Below are 20,397 nucleotides of genomic sequence, written 5' to 3' on the forward strand. Positions count from 1 at the left end.
ATCTGTCTACCTACCCACTTTCTAGTGGAGAGACATCAGGTTTTCTGTGTGTTCTCTGTGTGTTCTTGGTATTGCATTGAAATTTTTAATACATTTTTTTCTGTGTCTACCCAGAAACTTTATGTGGAATTTGGGGAAGAATACAATGAGGGCTTTTAAAGTCTTCATGTTTGTTGTTTTTTGCTTCCTGGAAAAAAAATAATAAAACTACTCGTTGGCTTTTTTTTAACCTTGCTGGGCATGCTGCTCTCAAATCACATGTCCCCCAGTCTCCTCGCAGGAAAAAAAAAATCTGTCTGTCAGAAAACGTGTGTTTGGCAACAGCTTGCCAGCTGCAGGGCGGAAAGACAGCGATGTGGGTGTGTTGTCAGCAAGCTGAAGACTCTGTCTGAGAAAGAGACAGATTATCTGATTGCCCTGTAATCTCCCTTTCAGAACTGGCTGACGGAGCTGGAGATCTTTGCTATAATCTTCTCAGCTGCCATCCATGACTATGAGCACACCGGAACCACCAACAATTTCCACATTCAGACCCGGTGAGGATGTTGAATATTTGGAGAAGAGGCAGGAGGGGGCAGGGACCGAGATTGAGAAGTCAGAAAGGTGTTAGTCACCTTTCTTTTGCATGGTTGCTCTACCTTAGTGTTTCTGAAAAAAATCAACTTTTCAACAAGATATCAGCCTGGTCAACTTTGACCAAGATTTAGAATTTGAGAAGCCATCTGCTCCCAATTCTCATATTTTATTCACATCAAATATGGATATCCTTTTCTTCTCTATTCTGATGCTAGCTATTTGTTTACTTATACAGGGACTATGCATACTATTTCTACTAGGCGGTATAACAGTTCACATAAAGGTGAAGATGCCAAGTAGACTAAATCAGCGAGCATGGGCCAGGCTTGGGGTGTTTCTGTTGACATGAACAATACCTGAGCCTTCTTGCCCTATGATCTCCGGGATTCTGGGGAGGCTCTTCTTATCCTTCTTGATTTAATCCCTGCTCTGTTGAGTGCTTGCCTTGCTCCCTCACATAAGGCCTGGGGAACTAGGTTGTCTCATGTAGACCTCCTTACTATAGACAACCTATGTACCCATTGTAATAAACCTCTGTGGGGAGTATTAAATATGGGTCCAAGTGCTCCACTCTGAATCTCTTTACTATAACAGATATTGCTAACTTTTTTTTTTAAACGAAGCTTCACATTTTTCCTTAATATTGCTCTCAGCACAGAATTCCAGGCAAGCAGTCTCAGTCAATTGTCTTTTCCATTTAGGATGAAACCTTATCAGTCCTGTCCTGGCCCAAGAGCTTACCTTCTCTTAAGACAATTATATGGAACTCTGACAGTAGGGTTAATAGGGCCTTGGCATAGTAATCAAAAGAAGCTAGAATTTGGGGAAAGATGGCATGGCTAAGAGGAAGAACGTAGCAGGGAGAGATGAGAATTTAAACCAACTAAATACTTGCTGTTTCACTTGAAAAAGCAGGTGCACACTCTAGATAGGATTGTGTTCATTAAATCAATTGACATGTATTTAATGAACCCAACACTTAATTATGGGGTACACAACAGAAGACAGTACTGTCTGATCTCTGTTCAGAAGGGGAATTACAATAGATAGCAGCAGACAAAGGGACTTAAGCCATTAGCTTCATTGTCTACCTCCTGCTTCTTCACATAGAGGAGCCTCAGCTACTGGGAAGCAGCCTTTTGTGGTTCACTTGCAAGGTCTTTAAATATAGGGAATTCCTCAGAGCAGCTCTGCTTAGTGGATGTCTATGAGTGGAGCCTTTGCTCTGAGGACAGAGGCTGTGGTGAATAGCACTTGCTGAAGGAAGAGAGGTGGGTGGACTGTACATGGGTCTTTGCTGGAGACCAATGTCAAAACCAATCCCAACTCAGAGGAAATGGCTTAATTACAGCAGCTGGACATGAGCTTAATGTCACAAAATGTATGTCAGTTAGAGCCTGACTTAAAAGATATAAGACCAGACCTTTCACCACAACATTTGTATGTTTTGTGTTATCTCCATAGGAGTGGGGATATTCCAGTGGGTTCAGGTATGCTTCATTTAGAATAGAATTTAAACATTGGCTTCTTTAATAGAACTTTGTTCAAAGCATCTCAGCCCGTGTGATCCCTGCACAGAAAACTAAATCTGTGACCTGGTTCTTTGTCCTTTGATGGTATGTTAAGCCTAACACTTTAAAGGTATGCTAGATATATCCCAAAGTGTGGCCAATGACAGTCAGCAGTTATTGTGGGGAGCAGTGGCTGAATTTTCAGAAGACCTTGCCTTTATCCCAACCCTGACACTTAGGTACTGTGGGGTTCTGTGAAGTCACTTTAGATCACTGAGACTTGGCTTCCTTGATGAGCAACAAATAACCTGTAATAATCTAAGATTTCATTAAACTGAAGATATTAAAATAGTAAACACACAGCTCTGTGTTTGGTGCAATGGTCTGTAAGAAAGTGACTAAAAACTGTCATATAATTCTTATCATCTTTACTCTCAATTTTACACGTATGACTTTGACACGGCAAATTTTAAGATCAAGGCACTACCAGAGGAACTTGGCACACTGTACCTATCAATTGGTATGTGTTAAGAGAATTATAATGATAATAAACAAATTCTTTCGTTGAATAAAATTTTTAAAAATTAAAGTTATTCCAGAAGATACAAGGAAGTTTGAGTTGACCCATGTTTTATGAAATCACCTTTGCTACTAGTAGAGATAATTGAGATCTGGTTATAGAATAGTTTTCAGAGAATTCTCAGGTTGGATATCACATATTTCACTTTCACATATTGACATTAAAATACCCTACATATATCTATTGATAATTTGTAGTGTTTGGTTTTAGCTTTTTGGTTGATATAAATGGCATGGGGCAAAGATAATTATTACATTTGGAAAAAAGACGATGCATTCTAGCTTGAGAGAGTTACCTGAAAAATCTCAACCATTTAACATCCTAAATTATTTTCTTGGCTTTCTGTTCAGGTCTGACCCTGCTATTCTGTACAACGATAGGTCCGTATTAGAAAATCACCATTTAAGTGCAGCTTACCGCCTTCTGCAAGAGGATGAGGAAATGAATATTTTGATCAATCTCTCAAAGGACGACTGGAGGTAAGGATGAGGCAGGAGAGAGATTTGGAGGCCAAGAAAGGAACCGTGAGGAGAGATGAAATATGCTGCTTTTGGAGAAATAATACCATTTGAAATGTTTATGGCACCCTTTCTTCTGCTTCCCACCCACCGCTCACCTCCCTCCCTTTGCTCTCTCTCTTCTCTTTCTCTCTGTTCCCCCCCCCCCATCTGTCTTTTGCTTAACACAAATATTCAAATATATTATAGGCACTTTGGAAATACTTGCTGTTTGTTACCTTAGGAAACTTGTGTTGCCTTTATCTTCTGCCCCTGCCCCCCCTCCCCACCCCGGGAGTAGAATTCAGTGATTCTTCACTTGCATATAACACCCAGTGCTCAACACAAGTACCCTCCTTAATACCCATCACCCATTTAGCCCATCCCCCACCCACCTCCCTCCATCAACCCTCAGTTTGTTCTCTGTTGTAAAGAGTCTCTTATGGTTTGTTTCTCTCTCTTTTTCCCCCTTTCTATATGTTTCTTAAATTCCACATATGAGTGAAATCATGTGGTATTTGTCTTTTTCTGATTTATTTCACTTAGCATAATACACTCTAGCTCTATCCACGTCACTGCAAATGGCAAGACTTCATTCCTTTTGATGGCTGAGTAATATATCTATATCTATCTACATTGATATCAGCACACACACACACACACACCCACACACACACACACACACCCACACACACACACCACATCTTTATCCATTCATCAATCAGTGGACATTTGGACTCTTTCCATAGTTTGGCTATTATTGATAATGAGGCTATAAACATTGGGGTACCTGTACCCCTACAAATCTATATTTTTGTACCCTTTGGGTAAATACCTAGCAGTGCAATTCAGCAAATTCAGTAAAGTCACAGGATATAAAATCAATATATAGAAATCAGTTGCATTTCTGTATATCAATAATGAAGCAGCAGAACAAAAAATCAAGGAATTGATCCCATTTACAATTGCACCAAAACTAATTAAGATATCTAGGAATAAATCTTAGCTTCTTAAAATCTGAGTTTTTTATTTAAAATATGTTTTTCACCTTCTATTTGATTTGAACTTTTTTTTAAAACTTTCAAAACTTACTAAGAAAATTATTTTGACGCTCAAAAAAAAATCGTGGATAACTAATTCTAGTGCCTAAATGACATTATGTGTCTTTGAATGAATTTAGGCACACCTGAGTTTGAATATGGACATGGCTACTAGCTATATGACATTTAGGAAGTTACTTAACCCCTTCACACTGTTGTAAAATTTATTTTCTAGAAAATAGATAATAAAATTTATCTCTTGCTTTGGTTAATGTTATGACAAAGGATATAACCCATTTAAAATGCTTAGCACACTTTGTGATGTATATGGCAACCCTGCAAGTCATGTAAATGTAGGTCAGGTGTTTCAAAGATTAGAGGCAAAACCATTTATTTTATTTAAAGTTTATTTATTTTGAGAGAGAGAGCAAATGGGGAGGAGCAGAGAGAGAGAGAGAGAGAGAGAATCCCAAGCAGGCTCTGCACTGTCAGCACAGAGCTGGACACAGAGCTCAAACCCACGAACTGTGAGATCATGACCTGAGCCGAAATCAAAAGTCCTATGTTTAACCAACTGAGCCACCCAGGTGCCACCAGAGGCAAAACTATTTGAATCCTTACAGAGTTCTGAATCTACGGTGATGCAAATAGTACTTATATTTTAATTAAACAGTCAGCTGTTTATCGAATATTTTTGTGCTAGCCATTATGCAAAGGTTCAGTGAAATAAGCCATGCTGAATGATATGTATATTCCATGTGTCATATCCCTAATAAATGATTTCCTTAATCCTTACCCTTCACTTATTCCCCATTAAAAAAAGAAAAAAAGCCCACCTAAAAGGCTCAAGTGGATTAGAAATGTCACAACTAATTAACTGGTTTTGCCTAGAAGTGGCAGAAAGTATAAACAAATTTTTGCTTTCCATTTTTTTACTTCTATGCTTCTCTCTCCATGGGGTGTCCCTGAAAGGGAGTTTCGGACCTTGGTAATTGAGATGGTGATGGCCACGGATATGTCCTGTCACTTCCAACAAATCAAAGCAATGAAGACTGCTCTGCAGCAGCCAGAAGCGTGAGTGCCCCTGTGACCTCATGTGTTTTTATGGGTGTCCGAAGAGGTGCTTGTCCACGTTGTAGCATCTTGGAAGAGCACCTTCTTCAGAGAACGTTACTGAATAGTCTCATAAAGTGGGGATGTTTGGAGGAAAGAGCATGAGAATTGTACATATCACAGATAGATTTTCGTCAGGTTTGAAGTAAATAATAGGACCAGTAACAATTTGCTCCAGTTAGAATTTAAAATAATTCTTCGTGGGAAACTAAATCATCAAAGATTCACTCAGCAGAGAGGCCACGAAAGGCAGTGAGTGACTCTTGGGTTCTTTTCTTTTTGAACGATGCGGTCATTCCAGAGATACTTTTGAGTCTATATGTGAGGTGTGCAGCTCAATAAACATGGAGACTCAGCTGATGACCAGCTCAGTTGTAGGATGAAATGATGCTTTCCCCCAGTTCAGCTGAAGTGGGGTTTGAGATGGGAGAATAGAAGAGATAAAACAAAGCAATGATTTTTAAAAACTCTGAAAGTTTGATCCTCACGTGTTTGGGTCCTTTGGGTTGACAGAATTGAAAAGCCGAAAGCATTATCCCTGATGTTGCACACAGCAGACATTAGCCATCCAGCAAAAGCATGGGAGCTCCATCATCGCTGGACAATGTCACTCCTGGAGGAGTTCTTCAGACAGGTACCTTGTTGTGCTACTCCTCAGGGCTGTCATCAGTAGATATTTCTGAATTTTCTATTTCAGCAATGCTATAATAAGACTATGGGAACTGCAGTAATTTTCTTTGGGGAGTAAGGTTTCATAGCTTTTTTTTGTTTGTTTTTTTGTTTTGTTTTGTTTTTTTTGTTTCTTGGTCATGTGATGTCTGACTCTTACCTAAATTTTGATTCTCAGAACATTATGGTGTTTCTGTCCTATACATTTCTGTTTGGAAAAAAAAAAAACAAGCACTTGTTTTTGGCAGTCTTTTGTCAAAATGTCAACTGGTTACTTTCCTTTTTACTCTTTATTTTAATGGGTTGACCAAATGGTAGTTACTTTTGCATTGTCCTGTAGGATTAACATGTTAATCTTTAACTCATAATAATTTAGCTGTTATAATTGGTTGGGTTGTTTCTTTTGAGCAGATAAGCCATGTTGTCAAATTCCAAAGTGAGGTGTGGCAATTTGTGGTCAGGAAATCACTAGATGCTGCTGCTTCAATTATATTTAAACTTACTACATCCTAAGACACAGGGTTGTGTTTTCTACAAGGGTAGCCAGAGTCTTTAGTGAGTAGGCAGTACTTTAAAATTAAATTTAAAAAGGGGTGCCTGGGTGGCTCAGTCAGTTAAGCATCCGACTTCAGCTCAGGTCATGATCTCACAGCTTGTGAGTTCAAGCCCTGCATCGGGCTCTGTGCTGACAGCTCAGAGCCTGGAGCCTGCTTCAATTCTGTGTATCCTTCTTTCTTTGCCCCTACCCTGCTTGTGCTCATTCTCTCTCTCTCTCATAAATGAATAAATGTTAAAAAAATTTTTTTAAATAATATTAAATTTAAAAAAGGTACACAGAAGTAGAGAAATAGGGGAATAAGTGCATAGTACCAAAAACTGATGTCTTCTCTAGAAGAGCTGCCATTAAAACATCTGCTTTGAGATACGAGGTCCTGAGGTTGAAGGCAAGATGACATATGCAGACTGTGGGGCCTGAATTACAGCCAATTCGCATCAGTACAGTTAATTCAGTTCTTGTCACTTCATGAAGGGTGGTTCATGTCATGGACTCAGAGACTTCTGACACTGCACAGAACATTTATGAAGGCCAGTCTCAACTTTGTCCCATGAACCGACAAGAGATAGGGTCTTTCACTGGTTACTTAATTTTTGGAAGCAAATTTCTCCTATGATTACTCTTCTTCTGGGATTCTGGTTTGAATGGGAGAATTGTAGAAGGCATCTATATGTGTGTGTGTTTTCTTCTGAAACTGTACACAGTATCCAGTGATGAGGTGGGACTAGAGTTAACAGCATATTCAACGAAGTCCAGATGACTCTTCGTTGTTTTTTCTATTCCACCTGGTTGGGGACTAATCAAATCACTCTTCTAGTTCCTAATGGACTTATCTGAGATTTGTGTTTTAGGACGTGGTAGTGGGGAGTGGATTTAGGGGAAGGTTGTACCAGATGTTTTCTTAGGGTCCTTCTGGCATTACATGTTCTACACTTCCTTCATACTGTCTAGGAGTTCACATCAGGATATGCATATACACATGCACCCCTCAGCTGTTATGTGAATACACCAGCAGGTACCCTGTTCTGCATTTGGCTGTTTCCCTTTGCAAAGGCATTGGTTGGTCTCTCAGACTAGTTCTCACGGAGAACCTAGTGGTATGTGAGGAACTAGAGCTGTATAGGTGTGGCCTTATGTATATAAGAATGACTCTGCAAATTCATCCTTAATCAAGGGCTAATTTTGAACCATTTTTCCAGAAGCTCTTTTCCTAATATTAGTGAGAGGATTTTCTGTGAATACCCCCTCTCCATTATCATATGCTTTCTTTAATATTGCTTGTGTGATAACACCCCTAATGGCTAGGAGTATTTAATTTGTAGCCAAAGGTCGGTGATAGTAACTCATGTAAGTTTGAGGTAATGAAATGATTCCTTCTTTTAATTGTGAGTGGATATGAGAAATTACTTAAACATGTGCACATTTTCCCCATAAAAGAAACCTTGTGTGCATACACATATGTTTGAATTGAATGAAAACGTGCTAGAGGCAATGTGAAAATAACCTTATTGAATTTCTTGCCCATTGGGAATGGAATGTTAGCTCACTGGACTGGAACTACTTTTTAGTAATTATGATTCAGTAAATTATTTTTATTGACTTAATATTTTAACCCAGATGCCATAAGCCATTGTAAGTAACCCATGTAGGAGAAATGTTGCCTCAGTTCTTAACTATAGATTTTAAATCAGACAGTTCAAATGGGAAATCTCAATGGGACTGTAGAGTCTTTGAAAGCATTACATTTGGAAGTTGGGTTATAATTCAAAATAAGGGCATAGCCTCAGTACTGAAAGACCAGACCTTCCATGCTTTGCTAAAAGAGTAAGTTATATCTTAAGTATTATAACCATATTTTACAAAATCTAAGCTACTGCTTCAGGGTGCTTCTCAATGAAATATTGACTTTAAAGAAGTATAAGTTTGCCTTTTTGGTAAATACATGCTATAAAAGTCTTGAGGTTCATTTCATTTATATTGTTATTTTTATATTTTGCAAATGTTCTCTACAATTCTTTTAATATCTTCTATGTCTGTGGTTATTTCCCTGTTATTATTATTATTATTTTAAATGCTTATTTATTTATTTTGAGAGAGAGAGGGAAAAAGTGTGAGTGGGAGAGGGCAGAGATGGAGAGAGAGAATCTCAAGCAGGCTCTGCACTGATAGCGAGGCTCCATCAATGTGGGGCTCAATCCTATGAAGTATGAGATCATGACCTGAGCCAAAGTCAAGAGTTGGATGCTTAGCTGACTGAGCCACCATATTTCCCCATTTTAATTTTTTTAATTTTTAATTTTTAAAGTTTATTTTACTGAGACAGAGAGAGAGAGGGAGAGAGAGGGGGAGAGAGAGAGAGAGAGTGCACATGTGTGAGTGGGGGAGGAGCAGAGAGAGAGAGGGAGACAGAGAATCCCAAGCATCCTCTGTATTGTCAGTGCAGAGCCCTATGTAGGGCTCGAACTCGAACTTGCAAACTGTGAGATAGTGACCTGAGCCAAAATCAAGAATGGGATCCATAACTGACTGAGCCACTAAGTGCCCCTATTTCCTCATTTTTAATTTTCATTTCATATATTAGTGTTTGTGCCCTTCTCTATGAAATTAGCTAATCATTTGATTATTTTATTGTTTCTTTTTTATTTTATAATACCTTAATTGAGGTTTTCATTTGTACTAATTCGTTTCTTCTGCTTGAGTTTACTTTGTTCTTTTGTTAACTTCCTGAGATGGATGCTTAATTCACTTATTTACATTCTGCCTGTTTAACATTACTAAGACTAGGAGTTTGTCTTTTTCTTATGAATCTTACGGATTCATATATGCAGTATGTTTACAATCACTCCTTTCTAAATATTCTGGAATTTTGGTGTAGATTTTTCTTTTACCCAAGAGTTGCTTCTGATAGAAGTGTTTGTTTATATAATTTCCAGTGGTAGGGTCTTTTGCTTTCTAGTTTTGTAATTATTTGTGGGTTATTGAAATTAAATCACAGAAATTTTTCATTGTTTGGATTTTATTGTGAATCATTTGTCACCTACTGTATAATCAGTGTTGTGACTATTCACTGCTCTTGAAAAATATATTTATTTTCTTCTTGCAGGATATAAAATTCAAAGAATACTGTACACACCTACCTTATCAATTATGTCATTTAGGTATTTTATATATCATTAAAATTTTTTTGATCTTTTGTAGGATGACAAGTGTTTGTATTTTTTTTTTCTATGTAGTATGAAGGTTGATTCTATGTTACTTGGTTCTTGGATATTAATAACTATTAGACCATCATAATTTACTGTACCCCTTGTCATTATAAAGCCTGCCTCTGTATCTCATCTAATGCTTTTACCTAGAATTCAAATTTGACTCATTTTAAGAATATGACCCCTGTCTTTGCATAGATTTTTATGTTCCACCTTTCAGAAACACTTTGGTTTGGGTGTGCCTTTTAAACACTGTATATAGGGGCTTCTGGGTTGGCTCAGTTGGTTAAGTGTCCGACTTCGGCTCAGGTCATGATCTCGCAGTTTGTGGGTTCGACAGCTTAGAGCCTGGAGCCTGCTTCGAATTTTGTGTCTCTCTCCCTCTGCTTCTCTCCTGCTCACACTCCATCTCTCTCTCTGTCTCTCTGAAAAATAAACATTAAAAATAAATAAACACTGTACATAGTTGAGATTTTTTTATGAGGCGATCTAAGATTCTTTTCTTTTATTATTTGAAATCAGCTATATTAACATCCATTGAAATGACAGAAATACTTGATCTTAGGTGCCATGACATTTTACATTATGCTTTCTGTTTTTATGGTTTCTTCTTAAATAGTTCACTGTATTGGCTATGCTGTCTGCTTTGTTATGTATTTACTTCTTCTGATGACTTGGAAGTTTTATATTTTCAGTTTTTCCAGTGGCTAACTTGATAATAAAAAATTTTACATTCTCTATTTATTTCGATAGTATCTATTGCTTCCTTGTTATAAAAATTAGTAAACTTCTTTTCCTCTCACCTCTTCCCCAGCACCTGTTTTTAGCTGGCTTTATTAACTGGTTTAATTATTGTAGTCTGTCTTTTATTATTTAAATTTAGTTATTTTTTTTATGTATCAAGTTTAAATGATATATTCTTACCCCCATCTACAACAGATAAGAAAGCCAGTGTTTATTCATTACCTTCCAATACCATTCCCCATTTTTTTCATAACATAATTAACTCCTTATTGCTATTTGTTGGCTATCATATTTCTAAATTGTCCTGAGTTTTTAAATGAGCATTCTCTGGCATGTACGACATGCTGTTTACAAAAGATAAACCTTAAACAATACGACTTGGAAAGGTGGAAAACATATCTGGCAAAAGCATAATTTTCTAGTTTGTTTTTTTCTTGGTTCTACTCACTGCTGGTACTTTAGCTCTGGTTGATGTTCCATCGGTTGGCCAAAGTTGTTCTTCAAGTGGTTTCTTTTAGAAGAACGAATGCAACACATTTTTGTACACTTGCCAGTTTTTCTACTGCTATTATATTTGGGCCATAGTTTGCTTGCTTTTTTTTTTTTTTTTTTTTTTTTTTTTTTGGTGGGTGGTGGGCCAGGGGTGGAATCAAGCTTTCTTTCCCTGAAGACTTTTTCAGATTTCACTCAAATATGTTCTACCTGTGAATATTGCTATGGAGGGGTTGGAGGCCCTGCTGTAATTATTTTCATGTCTAGGTGATGTATCTTTTTGCTTATGTGCCCTAAAGGATCATTTCTTTACCTTTGAAGCCCACTGACAGAACTGGGATATATTTCAATAATGATTGTTCTGTAATAGCTTTTCTCGGGACCTGGTCTGTTCTTTTCCTCTATAGATTCAGGTTACATTGATTAAATCTTTGAATGCTTTCCTTTTCCATTTATTTATTTCTCTTTTTTAGGGAAAGCAGTTTTTCATATGTTGTCTCTCTTTTGTTTCTCTTCCATGTCTATCACTTTTCTTTTAAACCTTCATTAACTCTTTGATCAGGGGTATTTGTGTGGCCTGCTTTTTACACTCCTGACCTCTATGCCCCTTACTGTGTTTCCATCGAGAAAAACTCTTGTTTGTGCAGCTTCGTATGCAATCTTCCTTTATGCAATGGTCTGTTTTTCTTTTCCGTTAGTTACAAAACTATCCTTTGTACTGAGGCTTTTGCCCTTCTTAAAAAATATTGATGTCTTCAGTAAAAAGGAAAGTGTTTGAATAATTCCACATGGGCCAGTAGTTATAGAACCATATAATATTGTTTCAATCAAATTGAATTCACCAGAAGTACACCTTTCCACATTACTTTCTGCAAATTACTTTTTTTCCAATTCATAAATGTACCTGTCATCCAAAGGGAATTCAGTGACCACTATTTTAAAATAGTGTTTTAATAGGTGAGCCTGCTCAGCTCAATTAAATCCAAAAGATGTATGTGATGTATAGATGTGGGTACAGACAAGTCCATGGGATAAGAAGTTGTTTTATAGCTTGTACTTTTTCAGTAATAAAATCCAAACTAATGCTTACGTCTTAATAGTCAAGTGGTTAGTGTTTCCCACCTCTTCTTCTAAACCACCCCCATTAAAATGTACCAGAAAACCAACTTGTGTCCCTGCTTCATAGGGAATAAGAGTGGGTTTTACTTGTTTAAGCTGAGATATCCCACAGAACCATCTATACCACAACAGTTTATGTCATAAATCCTCTTCCTTCTTTTTATACTGCCCAAGAAGAAATAGCTCAGGGGTAAATTATTTTTATCATGCCAAGGAATACTCAGAAACAGAAGAACCACTGTGTCCCATGGGGTGTCTATCCAGGAAAGAGTGCAGAAGGAACTGAGCCACTTCAGGACTGTTCCTGAGACCCTTGGATGTCCCCAGCACCTATTGTGACCCCACCATTCAGCTTCCTCAGACGCCCATTCCTTTTCCTTCCTTTCCTTTTGTGTGTGTGAACCAGCATCCTTTCTCTTCGATAACATGCCTTAGAAAGAAAACGTATTTAGTTTTTGAACTTGGCCTAGTTTTTGAATGACGTTGTTACTTTTCACTTACTATTAATTTATTGGTAGTATTTATTATAATCAGAGTGTATTTGAGATAATAAATTCACTAAATGTTCCTCAAATCTTGACTTAAATATTAGAGATATCTATTACAAAATGATAATAGTTTTTTATTTATTTACATATATTTTCTCATTATTTAATCCTCATCATAACCTGATGAGATAAGTATTATTATCCATACTTTATAGAACATAAGACTGAAATGTAGAGAAGGAAAGTCAACTTCCTGTGATCATACAGCTAGAGGGAGAAAGGCCAGATTCAAGCCCAAATCAGTAGCCATTAACCTGAGCAAATTCTAGCCTTGTAAAATGAATCAGCACACCTTCACTACTATAAGAAAGCTGTCATATTTTTCCTTTCCTCCAGGTGTGTGACTAAAGTCACACAGGTTTTAATTTTTTTTATTATTGTTTATTTGCTTTTGAGAGAGAGAGAGAGAGAGAGAGAGAGAGCAGGGGAGGGGCAGAGAGAGATAGAGACAGGGAATTCGAAGCAGGCTCCAGGCTCTGAACTATCAGCACAGAGCCCGATGCAGGGCCAGAACCCACGAGCTGTGAGATCATGACCTGAGCCAAAATTGGACGCTTAACCAACTGAGCCACCCAGGCGCCCCTGGTTCAGGTTTTAAAAAATCATCTCCCTCATTATTTAGACTTTCCATAGTACTCGCTTATTATAGTGATGGTTTTTTAGTGAGATTGAGAATATATTGGTCAGAAAATTATTATTGTCTAACTTGGTAAACACAAGCAAGTATTTACTCTGTTTCATTTTTTGGTCCACTGTTCATTATGGACCCCTGTGCTTAAGACCCTAGAGCACTTACCTCAGGAGTGTGGCTTTAGGTAGCAACACTAGCAGAATAAATCCGATCAGTCTGGTTTGAATTTGTGTCTTGGCAGGGGTGGGAGGAGGAGGTTCACTGGCTCAAGAAAGGCCACACAGATCGACGAAAACTTGAGAACACACAGGAATTCTGGCTGCAGTTTTAGCTCTAGGCCACAGAACTCGTTGGCTTTTCTTTCCTCGGGCACCAATTGCTGCCCGATGAGGCTTTCTGTACAACAGCATGTGCCTTTGCAGTTGGATGGAATGATTGGACCCCAGAGGGTTTCAGCCTCTTAGTGTCTTTTATGCACAGGATCAGGCCCCAGAAGGACTTATTACATAATGTAATTGTAATAATTATAATAAAGACCAGTGGCCTTTGTGGCAGTTGAAGTTGCTAAATAAAATCTGGGCAACTCCACCTACTGATCTTAATTTACTGTGACCTCCTATTTTTCCAGGGTGACAGAGAAGCAGAGCTGGGGCTGCCTTTTTCTCCTCTGTGCGACAGAAAGTCAACGATGGTTGCTCAGTCGCAAGTGGGTACGTGTTGACAGCCTTTTGGATGGAAAGAAAAAACAGACTGGGGTTGCCTGGAAGTAAGCGCAGGTGCTCCCAGTGATACTTTGGCCAGGAACCTGGCTCCATTCTGCTGTGCCATGCTTATGGCTTTGGCTGATTGGGTTGTTAGAACCCCTCTCCCCATCCTTGTCCCTGGAATGTTGCTGGTTCGTAGGAAGATTAGACAGTGGTGCTCTGCTGTGTCTATCATTCCCCACTAAGAGCAGAGAGGGCCTCAACTTTCCAACATGGTAAAAATCAGTGACAGGAAGCCCATTGTATTTCAACCTCTCCATTCTGCATGCAACACTGGAAGTCTCCCTGTCTTTTCTCCCCAGTGATGCTTCTTCCTTTGGCCCTGTTTCCAGGACAGTCCTATTTCCTGGATGACCTTCATTCCAGGAATGGCTCATTTTAAATGTTTCCTTCTTTTTAAAAACTTTTCAGCACTTTTTTTAAAATAAAGATAATTTTGTACTGCTAATAACCATAATATATGTGAATTACAAAAATCCTTAGATATGAGGGTACCAGTATCACACATTAATCAAATATCATCAGTGATCTCCACCTTGGAAGAGTCTGAAATTATTCAAAAAATAAATTCAACAAGGATTTACTGATTTTTTTCTACTTGTGTTTTGAATACTATTTTTCATAATTGTTTTCATACTATTGTATTGAGTTTCTATTAGGCATGGGGCACTGCTGGGCACTGTACTAGATGGTATAAAAAACAAATACAAATTATAAATGCTATCTGCTCCCAAAGACATTGAGCCAGTATTGGGTAGTAGGCAAGGCTTTAGGAAAACAGTGTCTGTTTGAGTGTTACAGTGCTCAGATTGAGTTTTCTATGTGGTACATTCAGGCACAGAATAGTGTCTGTGGACCGTTAAACCCAGAAAGATTTGTTGAAGGGTAATGTTTGAGTTGGGGATTAAGAAAGAAGTAGACAGTGTAGGCAAATGGTGCTGTAGGTGAGAGGCGTGTAACAGGCACATGGAAGGGCATTCCAAACAAGGGATTAGCATATACAAAGCAGGGAAATTTAAAACAGCCTAGTACGGTCAGGGAATTACAAATAATTCCATATGGTTGGAGTAGTGGGCAGAGTGTATGATGAAGTAAGGGCCGTGTGTGGAGAGAAAATCAGGGCATATCCAAAGAGTTTTAAGTAAGATTTAAAAATGTATAAATGGATGCTTTAGAATGAGAGTCAGCAAACTGTAGCCTGTGGGCCATACATAGCCTACCACTTGGTCCTGTAAATAATTCCATTATAAGACAGCTAAGTGCGATATTTGAGTGTTGTCTGTGGCTACCTTTGCACTACAGTGTGAGAGAGTTACGTAGCTGTCCTATATTTGGCCCATAGAACCTAAAATATTTACTATTTGGCCCTTTACAGAAAAAGCTTGTCAACCACTGTTATAGCAAGATTTCTCTATCAGTAGCTTGGAGGGTTTTGAGTAAGACTAGAGGTGAGGAAATCAGCTGGGTGCCTTCTGCAGGCTTACAGGGAAGAGATGATGAGTGTGAGAATTGAGGAAGCACATAGACTCTCCAGGAGAAAGGTGGCATATAACATATTAAGGATTCAGCTGGATGCAAACCTAAGGTAAAGGCAGCGATCCAGATTAAGTGGTTGGATCATGGTCCCATTTATGAGGGTTGGAGGGAAAGTTGATGAGTTAGTTCTGGTTTGGACATACTGAGTTTAACTTGTAAGAAAGCAAAAAGGTGAAATAGTATCATGAAACACTTAAGTTTCAGCTTAAGCTAAAATTGTAAAAGTATACCTCAATTAACTATAACACCAATTTGGCCATCAGTGTTTCCTTATCAGGATACTATGGGCATTTGGGGCAATCCTTGTTTGGTCAATTACATTATACGGTTTTCAGCATCCTTTATTGCTGGACATTAAATGCCAAGATCACCTGCACTTCAGTCATTATGAAAACCAAATAAGCATTTGTACCAAGCACTGTATTTCCTTGGATTGGTATTTCATTTCCTTCTAACTTTCACATGGCTGCGTTAAGGAACGACGACCAATAGTTTCAGGTCATATAGTTTCTCCTAACGTGTCACAGAACACTCGGGTATTTTTGAGCCATTGACACAGTGACTCCAGCCTAACATCAACTGTCTCTCCAACATGGCCATATCTCTAAGGTACAGTTCCAGATCTGACCCCTCTCCCAGTTTCCAGCCCTGTTTCTCCCAATTCTGTTTGCCCTCTGCCATCTGGATGTGTCCCCTGCACCTAATAGCACATCTAAGTCTGAGCCCATCATTTTTTTCCCCAGCCACGTTTTGTCCCCCCGCCATCATCCCTGTATTCTCTGCTCTGCTGTGCGAGATCTCCTTGGAGACAGCACCACTACTGCAGCACGTGGACCTGTGCCTCCATCACACATCTGCCTTATGATGAATGACACTGGGTCTCCCCTCCCTTATCTTCCTTTGGGCTATCTCGACAGCTTCTAAAATGATTTTCTCAGCCTCAGCCCCTCCTGCTCTCTCCCTTCCCATCCCTCTTGCCAAATTAACTTTCCCAAAGAACATTTAAAAAAATCTTAACTGTGATGGTGCCCAAACACGTCAAGGAGCGTAGAGTACCCATCTAAGTCTCAGCTCCTTAGCTCCACCCTCAGGAGCCTCCTGCCCTAAACAGGTGACTACCTGCCTTCCCAAGATTCCCCTTTCCAACTCCAAAAGAGTCTTTAAGCTTCAGTCATTCCTCAGACACATCCTACCTTTTTCCTATCCTTGTCACTTTGCTTATTCCACTCCTTCCACCTAAAGTGAAGAGCCTTAGGTCTCAGCTCAAACACACAACTCCCCTAAAGCTATTCACAGACCTCTCGTGAGAGGGCAAATATCCTTCCTTCCTTACCTTCCCAGAGGCCTTATTTGGGCTTCCCCTTGGGCCCTTTCCATATCCCCTCAGGGTCATTTTTGTGCTCAGGTCATCTCTCCTGTAAACTCCTTGAGGGTAGGCAGGTTGTGTTCTACATCTTCATCTTTTATGCAGCACCAACCACAGATCTATGACACAGTGGAGGTTGGATATGAGTTTCTTAAGCACTTTATTGCACCATCTACTAAAAAGTCATGGGAAGTTACATAGGAGAGATGGAACTCACTCATGATATTCAACTCCAGGAATATGTTAAATGAATAAGACCAACCTTCTCTCTCCTGATCTGATCTGGAGCTCCTCTGCAGATGAAGTTTAAAAAAAAGAGAAGGTTCATCAGTTTCCATAGGGAAATATGGAAGGGACCAGTTTATGTGTAGTTCCTCTGAAGCGTTGCTGTCTCTCTTCAGGTTTTATTGATTTCATCGTGGAACCCACCTTTACTGTGCTCACAGACATGACCGAAAAGATCGTGAGTCCTTTAATTGATGAAACCTCCCAAACTGGCGGGACAGGACAGAGGCGTTCAAGGTCAGTGCAGAAGCTTGAAGGGTGAGAGTCAGGTCGGCCTCTCCACAAGGACAGAGTCACTCCTTTGGGAGAGATGGGGGTTTTTCATAATGATGTTTGCCCTCCCTCTCTTGTAAGAGAGATGTCTGCCTCTTTCTTTTTCTCAGAGGAGTTGAAGCTGTACTGTCTGTACTCTCCAGGCTGGCCGGGAAGGGAATGACCAAGGTCCACACCGTGACCGGAGCATTCCCAGTACAGGTTTCCTACCACATTCTCTCTTTCGGTGCTTTTGCTCATGACAACATCCACCCTGGCACTTTGATTGCCTGAGCCCAGACAGTCCTTGCTTCCCATAATCCAAAAAGACAGTCCTGCTGATCGGAGTCATCCCAAGAAATGAAACTCACTTTCATTTCTAGGTTCAGGAAGGGAATGAAGTGGAGGAAGGAAAAAAACCTGCAAGTTTTAAGTCACCCTCTGACACGGTTTCATTATATTGAACATAGATTAGTGGCAGGTTCTGGAGTCAGATTCCAGGTTAAACATCCCAATCCCATTACGTTGTACCTGTGTCATCTCAGGCGAGTTTTCTTGATTTCCCATGTAGGTTGTAATACTCCTAGGTTGGAGGAAAGACGAAGTGAGTTATTCAGTCTACATAAAGCCCTTATAACAGGATCAAGCACAGAGGAAATGCTTGCACCATGGCTAGTATTCCTGCCCCTCCCCCGCTTGTCCATGTAAAACCTGGGCCTTTGTCATAAATGAGAAAGGGGGGAAATGGAATTAATGGGAAAAATAAGAAAAGAGCAAGAAGGAGAGAAGGTAAGAGGAATATTAGGACAGTGGGATCCCAAACACTCAAGGTGAATGAACCCAGTGACGGCTGCTAACAAGGAGGACGGAAGCCTTCTCCCTGGTCCCCTGCCCCACGGGACTGGGCTGAAACGTATCCTGCTGGTCTAGTCAGCCAAGGTTGTCAGCGGGTGCGCATTTGTGTCAGTCACTGCGAAAGCCACCTGGAAGTGTATAATACCTTAAAGTTTCCCAGGAGGCTACACTTTCTATGTTTGCAAAAATGCCCATGTTTCAAGCTTGAAGTAATATTCATTTTAAAAAATGTCTTTTGCATGTCTCATTTCCCACAATCTCTAAGGTGTCTGTGCCTTTTCAGCTTCCCCAGAGGATACAAGGAAATCATCTTACTCTGGCCTTGGGGATCCTGGGGTCAGAGGCACTCAAGTACAGGGGGAGGTGGACCTGGAGAGAAAGAGGAACAAGTGACTGGGTAACTTGGAAAAGTGGTCAGTGTAGAAGCAGGTGGGTGCACTGTGGAACTAAGTAGGAGCCTGGTTTCAAATTAGTTAACTTCGGAGAGTTGAAGCCAGAAGATTCATATGAGGGAATTCTAGTCATATTGAATAAGAAGATACCAATCAACAGAGAAGAAATACAGGGGATATGGATACTCATGAGGCTGAAATCTTGATCTTTTTCTCCTGCTGAGAATACAGAATTTCCCATCTCTCACATATGGAAAGAGGAATTGCACCCCAATAACTTGAGGAGCGTTGCTCACTCCTTTCTTGGGCTTGCTCACTGGGATATGTTTTTCAAACACTAACCGTCCTCTTGGGTATGACTTTTTGATCTCCAGTTTGAACAGCATCAGTTCGGCAGATGCGAAGCGATCGGGTGTCAAGAGCACTGGCTCAGAAGGAAGTGCGCCCGTCAACAGTTCTGTCATCCCTGTTGACTATAAGAGTTTTAAAGCCACGTGGACTGAGGTGGTGCACATCAATCGGGAGAGATGGAGGGCCAAGGTGCCCAAAGGTAACATGCTACTGGGGAACCTTCCTGGAGATCTGTCCAAATCCACTTAAAAAAACAAGGCATTGCCAACCCTGATTTCTAGGTATTGCAAATGAAGCACAATCTCAGGCTGTTTATCCAAATGGCGGAATGTTAGGCTCTTCCGTCTTTTGCTGTTCATTGTACGTAATGCTCAGTACATGACAGAATGAGGCAGCCCACCGAGTCCCCATTTCAGCATGACCTTTGTGCTGTATGACTAAATTCCTCTTTTTGGTATAAAGATTCTACAGAGGATGGGTGTTGTTATTTCTTGGTTTTTGCTAGACTACTTTCATTCTCATTTCATGTCATGTGACACACTTGTGAGGCCTTAATTTCTTCCTTCCTCTAAGTAAAGCCTGGCCAATAGCCACCCCTGCCATTGCGTTAGGACAGAGAGAGCTTTAATATCCTTGCATACATTTTTATCTTCCTTTCATGTTCTCAACTTCCTTTCAGTCATAACTCAGACTGATCTTCTGAGATGAAGGTAACTTGTAGGTAAAATTCATTGAGGCCAATGTCAAAATTCATATCAGAAACATCATGACTCTTGGTACTGTAAATAAAAAAGACTGAAATCTGTGCGCTTCTTGAAAGCTGAAACCCATTAGCTCATACATGTATTTGTGTTTATTGAACACATACTACATGGTCCATACATACTACATGCTCATCTTGTAGTCTAGGGAGGAACACATACCTGAGATAAGGGCATGATGCTGTGGTGCCTGATTCCAGGGAGGCACGAAAACATAGCTGGCTCTTGGGAGCTCAGCGAGGAGCTCGGTGAGGGGGCTGATCCCAGTAGGATTTGTGGAGGTGAGCCTTCAATAATAGTCAGTGCTTGTTACATCTACTGAATGAATCCCTACTCTGTGCCAGGCTCTGTGTTCTGTGCCAAGAGTGCAGAGGTGAATAACAGACATCCTCATCCTCAAAGCTCACAGTCTCTTGAGGGCAGGAGGCATTACCACAGAGTTTCTTTCAAAGAAAGAATGGTAGTTCACTCAAGGATTTGCACTTGTCACCAGCACTCACTGGCCCCTGTCCCCAGATCCTCATAACAAGGAAAGAGAGTTCTATCCTCAAAC

General features: G+C 39.8%; 1 protein-coding gene across 9 annotated transcripts in view; it reads left to right on the top strand.

Annotated features, from left to right (window-relative positions):
- Positions 1-20,397, top strand: part of PDE1C (phosphodiesterase 1C) — a 504,797-nt gene that overhangs the window by 417,690 nt on the left and 66,710 nt on the right. For all 9 annotated transcript variants that reach the window (XR_008296744.1, XM_027075220.2, XM_027075221.2 and 6 more), the window contains 7 exons: positions 436-536; positions 3,018-3,146; positions 5,177-5,278; positions 5,831-5,951; positions 13,911-13,992; positions 17,350-17,470; positions 19,107-19,282. Coding sequence is in view for 8 of the 9 variants with exons in the window: in XM_027075220.2 (XP_026931021.1) it covers positions 436-536; positions 3,018-3,146; positions 5,177-5,278; positions 5,831-5,951; positions 13,911-13,992; positions 17,350-17,470; positions 19,107-19,282 (832 nt within the window). In the remaining variant the exon portion in view is untranslated. The remainder of the gene's footprint in view (positions 1-435; positions 537-3,017; positions 3,147-5,176; positions 5,279-5,830; positions 5,952-13,910; positions 13,993-17,349; positions 17,471-19,106; positions 19,283-20,397) is intronic.

Source organism: Acinonyx jubatus, chromosome A2 (assembly GCF_027475565.1).
Source record: "Acinonyx jubatus isolate Ajub_Pintada_27869175 chromosome A2, VMU_Ajub_asm_v1.0, whole genome shotgun sequence".
Classification (NCBI taxonomy): Eukaryota; Metazoa; Chordata; class Mammalia; order Carnivora; family Felidae; genus Acinonyx; species Acinonyx jubatus.